The sequence below is a fragment of the Ochlerotatus camptorhynchus genome, unplaced genomic scaffold (genome assembly GCF_037179485.1).
Source record: "Ochlerotatus camptorhynchus isolate MF236.1 unplaced genomic scaffold, CSIRO-AGI_Acam_v1.1 ptg000220l, whole genome shotgun sequence".
Lineage (NCBI taxonomy): Eukaryota > Metazoa > Arthropoda > Insecta > Diptera > Culicidae > Ochlerotatus > Ochlerotatus camptorhynchus.
In genome coordinates, this window is record NW_027040710.1 from 2,819,501 (window position 1) to 2,834,148 (window position 14,648).

The 14,648-nt window shown below is 36.7% G+C and overlaps 1 protein-coding gene across 6 annotated transcripts in view; it reads right to left on the reverse strand.

The window, feature by feature from the left end:
* metro (membrane palmitoylated protein 7-like protein metro) overlaps positions 1-14,648 on the reverse strand; it is a 92,869-nt gene that overhangs the window by 40,714 nt on the left and 37,507 nt on the right. For 5 of the 6 annotated variants that reach the window (XM_065225036.1, XM_065225035.1, XM_065225040.1 and 2 more), the window contains one exon: positions 10,936-11,290. In XM_065225036.1, coding sequence (XP_065081108.1) covers positions 10,936-10,978 — 43 coding nt within the window. In that variant the 5' untranslated portion in view covers positions 10,979-11,290. Of the gene's footprint in view, positions 1-10,935; positions 11,291-11,907; positions 11,953-14,648 lie in introns of those variants that run through there. The other variant, XM_065225037.1, reaches the window with a different exon arrangement.

Below are 14,648 nucleotides of genomic sequence, written 5' to 3' on the forward strand. Positions count from 1 at the left end.
AACCTTTCTGACAAGCACTTGTTATCTTGAAGTTATAATTCGATATTGCATGTCTCAACTACCAGTTTACAACACATTTATGGCTAGCCTTATGTACAACATGTTTTCATATGTCATTATTAGAAACATGAATACATCTGAGATATAACTTATTGATAACATGTTATTAATAAGTTATATTTCAGTTGTACTCATGTTTCCAAAAATTACATGTTGTATATAAGGCTAGCAAGCTTTCATCAAAAACAATCAGTTATAAAAGTGTTATAAATAGGCAATTGAGAGTTGCCATACCTAATTATAACTTCAATATACGATACAAGTAATGTTCTTGTTTTTCGTGTTATAAACATGTTTTGATAACAATTATGAAATTTCACAATGACTTCTACAAACTGCACTACAATATGGCTGACCAAAGAATCAAAAATATCTCCAAATGACTAAATAACAAGCGATCAACGAACCGAATAATAACGCTATGTCAGAAGTGGAAAGCAATAATGATATAATCTTCACCGTTCTTTTCCATGACAAGCAGCCCGTGCGACACAACTCATTCGGGGCGGTAGAAAGAAACGAGCAAATTGTTGGCAAGCTGCTTCACGAAGTAAAGCCGAAATGATACACGTGTGTTAATGGGATTTTTTTTGTTATGTCTTTTCCCGATTCATATCAAGCTATGTCCTCATCCGTGTATATTGCAACAAAGCAGGCAAGCAATATATCATTATCCTTCTACCACTCGGATCGAGCTTTGTTACAGAGCGAGTTTGTCATAGTAGTCGTAGCAACCGTTTTGTCTGTATCGTTGGATGCTTTATGTGATTGGATTAGCTGTGGCTGATAAATGAAGCAGTGTATAGAATGAAAATAACATTTAATTTGTGTTTTCAACATCACATGTACGTTTTGTAAAAGAGAAAAGTAAGATAATTAAAAATTAAAGTTGATATTCTCTTTGTTTTTGTTTTTTGCAAGATTGGGGAACTTTATCCAGGATTTTTTATGCAATCTAATTTATTATATTAAGCTTTTTCTAAGAGCCAATGACTTTTTTAGAAGTATAATGTATAGATCTACCATAAATTTGCAACCGCATAAATGTTTGCAGTACGGAATCTCAGTTTAGGCACTTTATTCGCACGATAAAATTCCCCAGAAGAATAAGTTGTGTAAATTGATGATAAACAAATTCCATTCGTAAGAAGGATAAAATTAATTTACAACATGTCCAATGCAGTAGGTTGCGTTATAATCATAAATAAGTTGCGCAAGTCAAGCATATGTTATATATAGATCCCACCTCTTGTGCTTTTTTCGGTATAAATAAGTTGTATATAAGTGACTAGACGTAAATTTTTACCGCTGATATTGTCATAAATAAGTTATGTAAACCCGTTTATGACAAATTGTGTTGCTTGGGTAGGCAGCTATTCTTCATTTACGTGATTCCTAACCTTTTATTCGCTGTTCTCTAGTTTGAAATGGTTCGACTAGGATTCTGATGCATGGTTATTATCGGTGTTATTGCTTGATTTTTTTTGCAAAGGAATCCGTTTTTGACTGAAAAAGGGGCCACCTTTTTAAATTAAGGTTCTTTTATGAATAATTTATGTGAGAAGCCGCATAAGTCCATTTGATACAAATGCTGAAGAACAGTAAAACCCGAACCTAAGTCGAATGTGGTCGCACTACAAATTAATATTTATGACTCTATTTTAAAATGGTTTCAACTTCCCAAATATTTATAGCAGAGGTTTATATAACTAAGCGGATCCAATAACAGCTAACAGGTCGTTTTGAATAAAAATGTTACATATACGAAATTATTAAATTGATTTCTCTGTATAGTTGAAAAATGCATATATCATGAGACCAGAGCAGGAGAAATGCAGTATTAAAAGTTCCTCGAGTGATCCTTGGATTTAGATCCTGAACTTCTACAGACTCAATCAACTATCTAACAAAGCATTCTGCAATGTCACGATCGATATGTTGAACCCCTAGCACGTATTTGGGTTATTTTTTCCAATTTTTTTTAGCTTAAATCTTCTTGAACATTGATTTCTTGACGAGATTTACATTAATAACATAAACAAAATAAAAATTGTTCTAGATCCCCAGTAAGCACATTTCGATACTAGCTTCATATGAAAGGTTTGATGGGTGTCTCAACGATACTGATTTGTTGACAAAAATGTTTTCTATCAGAGGCACCGTGCCTAGAACTTAATGAAACTTGATCACAATTTATTGGACACATAGTTGAGTTGAGATAATATTTCATGTTTTACAAATAATTCAGGAGTTAATTTTCTTGAAGTTCTACAGTCTCAACAATGTTTTGAATTATTATTTTATCTCGAATTGCTTCATAGAGCTCTACAACATCATATGAAGCATATAGTTACTTATCAAAAAGAGCCTCCCTTAGCTTAAAGGGCGAACACGAAATTATTGCGACACATTCAACAGGGCATAACTTTTTTACCATTGGGTAAAAATCAACCAAATTTTGCACACTTTCTCATTGATGTGTATTGTGTACATGCTGTCAAACTCGAAGTCGTGTTTTTCGATTCAACGAAAATGGAGGTGAACCAACGCGAGTTGAGAGAACAAATTCTTTCCAAACACCTGGAATTTCCTGACCTGTCGCACCGGCAGTTGGGAAAAATGTTGAACATTCACCATTCAACCGTCTCCAGAGTGTTGAAGCGGTTCCAGGAGCGGTTGACGTTGGACCACGGCAAAGGAGCTGGAAGAAAACCGGGACCGGAGAACAAAAAGACGGAGGGAAAGGTGAAGCGGATGATTAAAGCAAATCCCAACGTCTCAAGCCGTGATTTGGCTAAAAAGATCGGCATGTCGCAGAGCTACGTCCAGAATGCAAAGAAGAGAGCTGGACTACATACATACAAGGTACAGAACTTCCCAAACCGCGATGAGCGGCAACAATCGACGGCTAAAACTCGGGCACGGAAGCTCTACGAGAAGATGCTGACAAAATATGGCTGCTGTGTGATGGACGACGAAACGTATATAAAAGCCGATTTTAAGCAAATTCCGGGGTTGGAGTTTTTCACCGGCAAGAGCAAGTTCGATGTGGACGACAAATTTAAGAAGAAGAAAATGTCGAAGTTCGCCTCCAAATATCTCATTTGGCAGGCCATCTGCTCTTGCGGACTGAGGAGTGAGCCTTTCGTGACAAAGGGCACAGTAAATGGCGAGATCTACAAATCTGAGTGCCTCGAGAAGCGCCTTTTGCCGTTCTTGCAGCAGCACGACGAAGCTCCGCTATTTTGGCCAGATTTGGCATCATGCCACTATTCTAAAAGTGTCCTGGAGTGGTATGAGGCCAATTCTGTCCATTTTGTTCCAAAGGACATGAATCCGCCAAACTGTCCGGAGCTGCGCCCGGTGGAGCAGTACTGAGCAGTAATGAAGGGGGAACTTCGGAAGAGCAAGAAGACAGTCAAAGACGAGAAGGACATGTTAAGAAAATGGAAAAAAAAAACTGAGAAACTGGTACCGGATGACACTGTAAAGACTTTGATGGAGGGCATCAAGCGAAAATGCGTTCAATTTTACACTCAAGGCTCCATCGATTAACTTTTCTTTTGATTTTTGAAGTAAATATATGTTAAAACTACCCTAAAATTTTGGTTTGATTCTAAACATTATAAGAAAATTGGCATGACATTTTAGGTGTCGCAATAATTTCGTGTTCACCCTTTAGTTGGTAATGGCGCAGGTATAAAGCAATACCATGCTGTAGGCGGCTGGGTTCGATTCCCGGATCGATCTAGGATTTTTCAGTATGATTGTACTTGCCACACAATGTACTAATGCAAAAATGGTGCATACTTTGAAAACTCTCAATTAACAACTGGTGAAATACTCAAATTCTACGAATCCATCGTGGGACCTCATCTCATCATGTGGAACATAAGTTGTTTTTGTTTTTTTTTGTTATTATTTGTACTACAATTCCTGATCAACCTAATGTGTTGCTCCATCTGGATAATAAATACATATGGAACCCATAAACACATGGGACAGGACCAACGGCATTACTTCCCTTAGGAAGGATGATGTGAGCAGAGATTTTTCGCCTAAACAAATTGTTTGTGCTCAGCTCAATTAGTTTAATTAGTTTCAGGTTTATAGTGTGATTTTCAGTTATTTAAGATACGCTGACCTCGATGATCGACAATGTTCTAAAACAAGTTATTTGAAAAAAAAAATAGCTCAAAGAACAAATTTTCTGTCTCTAATCGTTCATGTACACAGACAAAATTTCTGAATTTGGCAGGTGATGTAAACATCCATGCATGTAAACTTCCTTTTCACGTAAACTAGCAACTTGCAAGAAATGTTGCTTACAAAGATGGACGGTTGCATACAATATATGGAATATTTCATAACATGTCTCATAAATTTACACGATCTATAAAGTCAACTTGTATGATATTTGACGCTCCATATATGTGAATCATAGTGACTTAATTTACACTACTTTTTCGAACTGTGTAACATAGGGTGATTCTAGTAAAATCTTAATTTTTTAATTTACTTACTGTGCATTTAATTTTCATGTGTAATTTGTTCAGTACACATTTTGAACTATTTAAGCGCTCCAACTTCTTATCTCTTTTTGTAGGATAATTATAACCGATTTTTATTAAAAAGTACGCTGCCACTTATTACTTATTAAAAGCCAATATGAATCGTGAACCATTAGAGATAGAAAATTTGTTCCTTCAGCGAAGTTACAAATAATTTGTTCTACAACTCTGTCGATCATTATGCCAGTATAACTTAAATAACTGAAAAGTTGATGCTCATCAACTGTATGAACCACCCGAATGTCATGATCATCATAATATTGTCTGACATAAATGAAAAAAAAACTTTCCCGAAGGCACTATATACTTAAATTTAGTTATATGAGCACAAACCACTTATTGCTCCTAAATAAGTCTTCTGGACCACTGTGCACTGGGGAGAGAAAGCAGTCACGCGTGACACCTGATTTTTTGAAAATTTTCAATTTACAATTATTTAAATATTTTTATTATTTATTACACATATTTCCTGATAATTCTGTTTTGATTAGATAATATGGGAAATGGATGCAATGTCGGCCAAAATGCCCCTAATTTGGGCCCATACATAAATTCAGAAATCGACTAAATTTTCCATAGCGACCAAAAATATCCATTAGTAAAGTCAGTTCCAGTTAGTATTTGGCCGCTTCTTTTTAATTACTGCAGCGCCTCTAGTTGTCGTAGCAAGAAACAATTGACAGCGTTTTGATCCGGTTTGAAGGATTGTTTATTTAGTGATGAAAATTTCTTCAGGATTCATATACTTGTTTAAAAGTTATCGAAGATGGAACGTGACAGACGTGAAAAAATTCTGCACACTCACGTGCAAAATCCAACGTGGTTAGGAGGAATGATTGCAAAGGCTCTCAAATTTCCAAAATCGACTATAAATACCGTGCTTATACGTTACCGGGAAACACTAACGTTGGATCGTGCAAAACAAAACAAACGTAAAAGTGGAACATATGACCAAAACTACGAGCGAAGGTCATAAGGGCCGTCCAAATGAATCCTGGGATCTCCGGTCGTCATTTGGCGAAAAGGTTCAGGGAGGCACACAGTACAGTTCGGCGAATCTGTATGCGAGAAGGTTTCCGGTCGTACCATGCCAGCAAACATCCCAACAGGACGCTGAAACAAAACGTGGTTGTCAAAAACCGTGCAAGGAAGCTGTACGAGCAACGTCTGACCAAGTATAACGGATGTATTTTGATGGACGATGAAGCTTACGTAAAAATGGACGCGATTGCATAGAATGGTTTAAGCAGAATAATGTCGATTTTATTGAGAAAAGGATCAATCCACCAAATTTTCCAGTTTTTGTACTATTGAAAAATTTTGGACAATTATCGCGCAAATTGAAGAAATGTGGCAAAACAATCAAAACACCATCTGATTTGGAGAAGTGGTGGAAAAGGATGGTAAATGAGGTTGACAGTGCTACTGAGAGGTATTCCGAGAAAAGTTCGAAACTTCATCCGAAAAGCTGACGAATAAATTTTGTTGTATTTTCTCTTAAAGCTAAATAAAAATAATACAAAATGATACCATTAGCGTTTTTGTACTTCAATTCCCCTTGGAAAAATGACCTATTTTGTGCGGTCAAATTCTAAATGGAACAGACTTTACCATACCGACGCGTTCATCTAGATAAAATTTATAAACAGCAGATTTTTAGCGATGGGCCCAATCTTAGATCCATATGCCATCATTAGAGTCATTTCCCCTATGCGAAGTTCTAAAACTTTTCAAAACCATTGCTGATCATCCTGCTATGATGAGAGGAAGGACTTTTTTTTTGAATTTCGGACCAGTCAAAGTTTTCAGCATAATTCCTGATCAACTGGATATGATATCTGAAAGACTTAGTAAGACTTTTTGATCATTTGTTGGTGTACGAAGATGAACCAGTCTGCGGCTGAAAATCTGCTAAATAAAGGAAATCTTTTTTTTTTTTAAATCATGTTAAATCATCAATCATCAGTTGTTGGTCTTAAGAATAATTCGTAATCAATCTTTTACAGTGGGAGAACATATGAAGGTTCGATTTTTTCAGCTTAATTCCTGATTTTCACAACATATTGAGAGAATATATAAAGATCTGAATGCCTTCAGAATAATTTAGGTAATATGATGAGAGAATATTGGGCCTCCCTTAGCTCAGTCGGTAAAGGCGCAGCTACAAAGCAAGACCATGCTGGAGGTGGCTGGGTTCAATTCCCGGTCCGGTCTAGGAATATATGTTTGTACTTGCCACACAATTATACTATTGCAAAAATGGTACAGGCATCGAAAGCTCTCAATTAATAACTGTGGAAGTGCATCTAGAACACTAAGTTGAGAGCACGCAATAAGCTAATATGCGATATGCAATAAGCTTGAAATGCGAAGAAGAAGAAGAAGAAGAAGAAGAACATGAGAGAATATTTGATGGTTTGAAAATCTTCAAAGCTATTCCTGATCAAACTGATATTTTCAGAGAACATCTGAATGACTTCGTTTGACTTCATGATCATTTCATCAAAGTGTTCGTAGCGGCAATAGAAGATTATAGTGATATGGGGTGCTCGGTGCCTTAATGGCAACCGTTTTTGCTTTCTCAAACTTCAGAGGTGGTGAAATAGGTCTTAAATTTATTGTCCTTAGTGTAGTATGTCATATATTTATTATTATTCAAATTTGTACAAATTTAGAATCATTATCAGGAGGCGGCGCGTTAGATTTTCGTTAGAGTATCATTGTTCTTGCCCTGGTATATTCGAATAGTCTTGATCCCAGCCAAAATTTGTGTCAAATATTCTCAAGAATTGAAAAGCCCGGATTCTGCAAAATTATAAGTCTGATTCTTTTTATTTGCTTCATTTGGTATTATTTCATATTTGTTACAATGAAGCGATGCCGTACTAGTGTGTCAGCGTCAGTTTTAGAATCAGAGTAGAAAATGTACAACATCATTCAACAACCAAAACACTCATCCAGTTATGGAATAAACCATTTTCTTTCTCTGCTGTAGTATCTTCCACTTTTTGTTTTCATTACATTTTCTCTCTCACGCAGTAGTGTCATGAGCATTTCAAAATCTTAAATCTCATGATTGAGATCATTAACCGACGAGTTTTGCCTTTGAAAAACTACAAAGAACAGCCCTATGGGGTTGTACCCAATGGTGACGTAGGACTATGTGCTCTTATATATAAAAAAAATGTTATTTGTTAACTGCAGTAGGCTAAATGAAAATGGCTAACTCGCCATTCCACATCGGCGAGCCATGGTCACTTTCAATTGGAACCTGTAGACCACTGCACGTGGAAGCTATACTCAATTTACTTTTACTTTTATTCGTCATTCTTTACGTGAGTACTTATGTTGCATAGATGTGCAGTAACGAACAAGAGCAAAACAAACCCAGCAGAAATGTCAAATTTTATGGTGAAGAGTGAGTGCGGGGAAATGTAGGTTTGGTCTCGTGCAGCGGTTTATTGGAACTGTTCTTTGACGGTTCTCATTCTTCGATTGCTTCTGCAGCTCCTTCATCTATCTAAATTCCATAGCGATCAGCATCCTCTTACACTGCTGCTTTTCTTGTGGTCGTCGTAGAAAATATTTGTCCCTTTGTGGTCACATTTGCTGACAATGTCAGTAAGTATTGTCATTATAAACAGGTGGTTTCTAGCTTCGAATTTCTGAACCATCGATCATATTTTGACGTAAATCGAGTTACTTGGTCCATTGGACCAACTCTAAGTAGTTCTGTCCTATCAACCTATCTCTTGAAGAGAAATTGGTGGCCCTGAAAAGGGCCGTTTGTGTAACTTCAATCAGCGATTCAACCGGTTTAGATGTGGTAGGTGATCAGAAAGGGGCGGCACGCTGAAGGTAACAAACAGTTACAGGTAACAAGTACCCGAGTGCGATTCAATAAATAATACGGCACTGGACATCGAACGAAACACTAGATGCTAACGACACCACCAAATAGGATGAGCTTCGGTCAGCTATGTATGGACGAAAGCAACAATCAAGGGCATATCAGCTGAAGTTCCTCCTCTTTTTACGGTTTTGTCGCTTGTCAATGGAAAATGAAAAAATAACCATTTTTGAAAAGCTAGAAAATCATGCCCCACTCATTTTGGGTATTTTATCATACAGATGAACTGTGCCTTTCTACACTAAATTATGCGTTGTATAGAAACAGCCGGTAGAATATCAGTGTCCACCCAGCTATAGCTACTCCCCTTTTTAGTGCTTCTCGTTAAACTCCTTCTCTCAACAAGTTGGTAAATCTTAGCCTTTAGCAGCAAGACGCTTAACACTTTCGCGAATTTATGATCCTGCTTCACATCATGGTTCTTCTCTATGCCTTTTCATATAAATAAATAGTTTTATTTATTTTTTTCTACTGCGATAAATCAAACGAGTAGAAATAAGAAGCAAAAATCTTTACGATTAATCTTTAATCGAACAATTGAACTTTTAGGCATCCCTAGAAATTAGTAAAATTTCATGTTTTTTTTGGTGGTCCTTCGAAAATGTTGAACAGCAGAATTGCAACCAGCAAGTGTAACCCATGAACCAAAAGTTGTGTGATGCTAGTTTTCATTGCTATAACAACGTGGTGAAAGTCAATTCTCTTCATCGATTTCCTCTTTTGATGACCATGGCTTCACTAACCTATTTCGCACAATTTCTGCTATGCTCTTCTATCATCCAGAACAACAAACCTATCAATGAATGTGTTTGCCGTCGAGTTATTAACGAAACAGAACGTCGATCAAAATCACTCTATCAATGCTTCCAAGTTTGATTACAAGATTACAACTCTGGAGAGCATTTTGTGTGGTGATTGGGGGCGTGTGGTTCTGAATATAGCGATGAGTGTGCAAAATGTTACGCAATTGCATCCTCCCTATTCGCAAACGCCCGAAGATCGGAGGCGAATGATACTTCGACTTGTTTCGTCTACTAACTGATGACAGTGTTGGGGAAGCAGCATATGCATGTACGTAATTGGTGGATTTATTAGTTATTTCGACGCTTTTGGTTGACATTTACAACTTTTTCAATAGTTTCTTGTTGAACATCAACAGTCAACAGTCAAGCATTGCTATCGATGCGTAGAAATATTTCTGATCGATTGATGATGATTTTTTTGAAATTGGTCCTGGGGCAGCTGAGTTATTAATGTCCAAAATCTTTCATAATTTTGTTACGTGTTCCATTTTTGGTTTTAACAAAGTGTACCCCCATATAGAAATCACAGATGTAGTCCTACGTCAAAAAATCATCTGCGCTTAAATCACCGACGTGTTTTCTGGTTCAACAAATCATTTGCTTCATAGTTGGGTAGGAGTTATTTTTTTTTTGGCGTTGTAAGTGTGTGAGTGTGTGAAAGTACATGAGAATCTCAAGCGTGAGGGAGGGAATGACTGAGATTTGAGAATGATTTTCCTAGTTTCAGAGGAATACATTTCTTACATCTTTAGAAATACGCTGGTATAACCGTGGGATGTAGAATTGTGATTGCAGAAATGCATGAATGGTCCACATTCAGTGTGTACGGTTGAGACATAGGGTAATCATTTATTATAGCCTAATCATCAAGTTTTGGACTAACGATCAGAAAACATCAAATCTATGATTTCAGCGTTAACGATGCAATTATACATTTGGTACGATACTTTAGTTCAAAAGCTACAACATGAAGTCGTAAAGAGCACAAAGTGTGAACATGTAAACCCTTTCATATCCAAAACAAAAGTAGCGCTTCAAGTGAATCCATTTTTCGATCGCGTTGTTGCCCTCATCCGTATGATGAAGTGATCCCAATGGTGTTGGCCGAGTTTGGAATCAAGAAGCAGTGTTGTATTTTTAACAATATCTCAACAATTTGTGATTCTTTATCGAATACAACGGTACATATGGAAAGGCAAATACAGTTAGAAGTCATCGTTAAGATTCCATTTTGTGTAAAAATCCGCTCGAAAAAGAGAGCTAAAGCGTGGGTTGTCCTTAACAGGCCAAACATTATATCTAAACCCTACACGGTACATCGTTCATCACTCTGCTCGCTATCGCCGTCTGTAACCTGTGAAAATGGGTAGTAATTTGCTCAGTTCCGACGGCAGTGGTAACTAATGGCCAGATGCTTTGATAAAGAAACCAGGTCGATCGGATACGGTGGTCTGCTTTTCCTGGGCGAAACGTGATTCTTTTGCTTGACCATGCTTCTTGGAAATTTGTTCTAATGTGCTCCACGTTTGTTCAGAAGTTCATCGCGAATAGCAAATAAGATTGTAATGTCCAAAAATAACACATCACTCACCTGGGTCATAACTTCCGTCGGATGCCATAACCGCAGCGGTCATTATCTACTGTTTAGTACAAAGCCGCGACGCTTTCGCTAGGATTCAGCGTTCTTCCTCCTTCTCGTCCAACTCCGCCCGACCGTGGACGGCACTGCAGCTACGCGTGTCTAGGCAAAGCGACTGTCACCGTCACTTTCTATTCTCTAAATGCACTTTTAATTTATTATGTATAATTAACACTACACACAGCGTGCCTCACTTTAGCACACTATTATTCTTCTGTTGTGAATCAACTACGGCAGGAAGCTGTACTGCTTAATTTTTACACTCTGCACTCTAGAAACACTTGATTATTTTCATCTTTTTACGATCCTAAACAGCAAGCAGAAGATTGGAAAAAAGAAAATCATTAATTTAATTTTAAATTTTTCACAACAGTTGGGAATCTATTGGCAGCTATGGTTCGGTCGCTCCTGTGGCTGTTCGACAGCATGTGTGAAGGTGCAAAAGGTTGAAGATATTTCATTTTAATCATCACATTTCAACGCCGAAAAATCCCATCTCCATTATGCGGGAATTCATTTGTCGATATTGTATTCGGAAAAAAAAACACACGCGAATTTTCCAATTAACACCGGTTTGAAAATTTCCGGTGGATCGTTTTTGTTTGTTTGTTGGGATTGAATTTTCATTCTTCAGCAATACCTTGAATGCTGCTTTTATGCACTCATTCGGCCAGCAAAGCAGTACTTCACACCTGCCACCAGCTGGCAGAACACAGGGAGAGGCGAGAGAGAGAGAGAGGACACTTTTATAAAAATAGCACCACTCAATACCAGTAGGTATGTGACACAATTAATGCTGCTGGCTGCGAAGGCGGCGACGTGTGATAGAGCACTTTTCTTCATTAATGGTGTGTGATTTTTCACCTTTTTTTTCCCGTCCAGACCGGACGACAAACATGGAACAAACAGGATGCTATAGTGTACCTTCTACTCGGTGTGGAAGTGGATGTTGTATTTTTAAACTCTTTCCAATTAGGATCAAATGTCGCCACATGAGCACGAAAAACGCGATTTGGTAAAATAGCCGCCCAACCACCACCAATACCATGATGGTTAATGCCAGGGCGAAAACAAACCTAACGCGAATGCCGTCGGTCAGCGCTTTGCTCGCTACATAGCTAAGCTAACATCATCAGACTACGCTGACCGCCGTCGTCAGCCACCGCGAATAAGTGAGGGGATATTCCTGTCAGACTTAACGCCATGGGTCATACATGTCTTTTGAGTTTGCTCGTTGACGGATAGCTTTGACGGAAATTTTGCGACCCAACGCTCTTGGCACAGGTTCAACAACTACGGTTGAAGTAACATTTTTTGTTGTATTATTATAAATTAGGTAAAGTTTTTATTTTCCGTTTAAGGGTTTTACAAGTACACTGAAACAAATCGGGGTGTACTTTTTACTAGATAAATATATCACATGTTAATATAATGCTAGTAGTTTATTGGTATGCCATTATTCCACTAGTGAGTGTTCACTCAGAGTGTGCGCACAACTTTTATGTGTCAAACACATACTTTACAACCTCTTCTTGTAATTTAGTAAAGTAGGGGAGAACAGTTCATAATGCATTCCTGGGGTAAAATGTCCACTTGCAGTAAAATAATAATAACTTTTCCTCACATGCTTTTTTCAGGTAATGGATTGTTATTATTTTCATCTGGAGATGTCACAAATCATTCCTTGTCAAGAAATAATGGATTAACTCATTACTTCTGGTGATAATTGGTATTTTGTGCAAAAAAGGTCACAGCTGTTGAAACCACCAACCACCAATTAAGCATCTATCAGTATATGTCACGAAAGTATGAAAGGAATTCTCTTTTAATATTATGAATATTGTTCTTAATAAATTACAGTTTAACACTCTATTCAGACCTTATGCTTAATATAAAATAAAGGATAATTATTTAAAATACCTCATGCCGTTGTATTCCCTACATGCAGGTTTATCTCTTTGAAGTGGTGCATTTTACCCCAATATTGTGGTGCGTCTTGTCCATCGTTCTCGTGTGTTTTACCCCAATGTTGTTGTATATTACACCATGAATCAGGGGTTTTACCCTGGTCCCATTTTGGAATCGAATCAATAAATACTTACGAAATCCTGAAAAATTACTCGATCTTCGTAGAAAACATTGTAATGGACCATACTTAATTACTTTAACTATTTATTTTGTATTACTTCTGCGTAAAGTCAACGATTTACATAGTTGAAGATGCTAATTTCAAATAACAGACTATTAAAGTGGTAATTTTTATGTGATAGATGAGGAGATGAAAGTATAGAGTTGATAGTTCCGTTAGAGTGTTGCAGTGTCCCTGGCGTCGGTAGCAAATCAAGGAAAAAAAATCAAATGATTTCACAATTCCGAAAAATATTCTTTATAACGAAGTGAATGGAAGCAACCCTGGTTGTTATTTCATGCTTGATCAGGCTCAGTGAAATTCGGATATCCGTAAAATTGTCTGAAATCATGGCTGCGAGTTGATCAAGTATTCGAAATTTATTGGTACAATTTTGAGCGTAATTTGTTGAATCTGTTCGAAGCTTGAGCATTTTAAGCAAAACGCTTCTTATTGGAATAGCCTAATTAAAATGCAGTACAATGAATCAAATACTATACACTCAAGGCTTTTCTAAAACGGGTTTTTACGTCGTTTTTACCCGGGTTTGCGTTTGCGCAGCTAAGTCGCAATTAACATGGCACGTTTTAAACGATTTCTCGAATACGATACAGCTTATCAAACTATCACATTCCAATCACATTATCCGTTTTGAATCATAGGTAAACAAATGGCATACTTAAAAAAAAATCATTATTTTAGGTGTAAATACAGACATTTTAAAAAAATGTGTATATGAACCCTAGCATCAAGACCGTATTTACTACCCTTGAGGGCCCTGGTCTATTTTTATGGTGGGGCTCCTTGTTTGTTTTCAATTGTCAGATTTTGCTGCCCATGATATAAAAATAAATGTGATAAACCTTTTTCGTATGAAATTTTCGTCCAACCTTTCCAACATACTTTCAATTTAAATATTTAGTATAAACCTAATTCGTAAACGACTTCTCGTTCTTGCGAATAAGTAAATGAAAGTGCTGAAAACATATTTTTAACAAAATATTGCGTAATGAATAATAAATTAAGTCTGGTTCATAGTGCCTCTCAACTAATGTTCCACTAATTTTAATTTTAAAACTGACTGCCATCCTGAGCAGTTGGTGGTCATCATTGCATTAAATATCCTGATAATAACTCTCACATTTGGGAAAACCAATTTCAGTGCATATGTATGTCATTAATAACACTAGTTTACAGAATTTTTGAACTCGGTAAGGTGATGATCATTTCCAATTCAAAATCCTACGCTGAATTCAATACCGTGGTCAGAAAAAATTAAAGTAGAGCCATTTTTGAGATATACAAAAATTTTGATTTTTTGAATTTTGGACAACAGTACGATTACTAAAATGTCAATATCTTTGAAACTAGTGCACCAATTTTAAATCTTTTTTTATGAAAATGAAGCTAAATAAATTTTCTATCGTTCACTTGAATATTATGTCTTAATTAAAAATTTAATTTTGAAGTCATTTAAAAATTTACAGCATTTTTTTTTATTTTTGCTGCGAATTTTCCATTAAAATCTTGTTTTAAT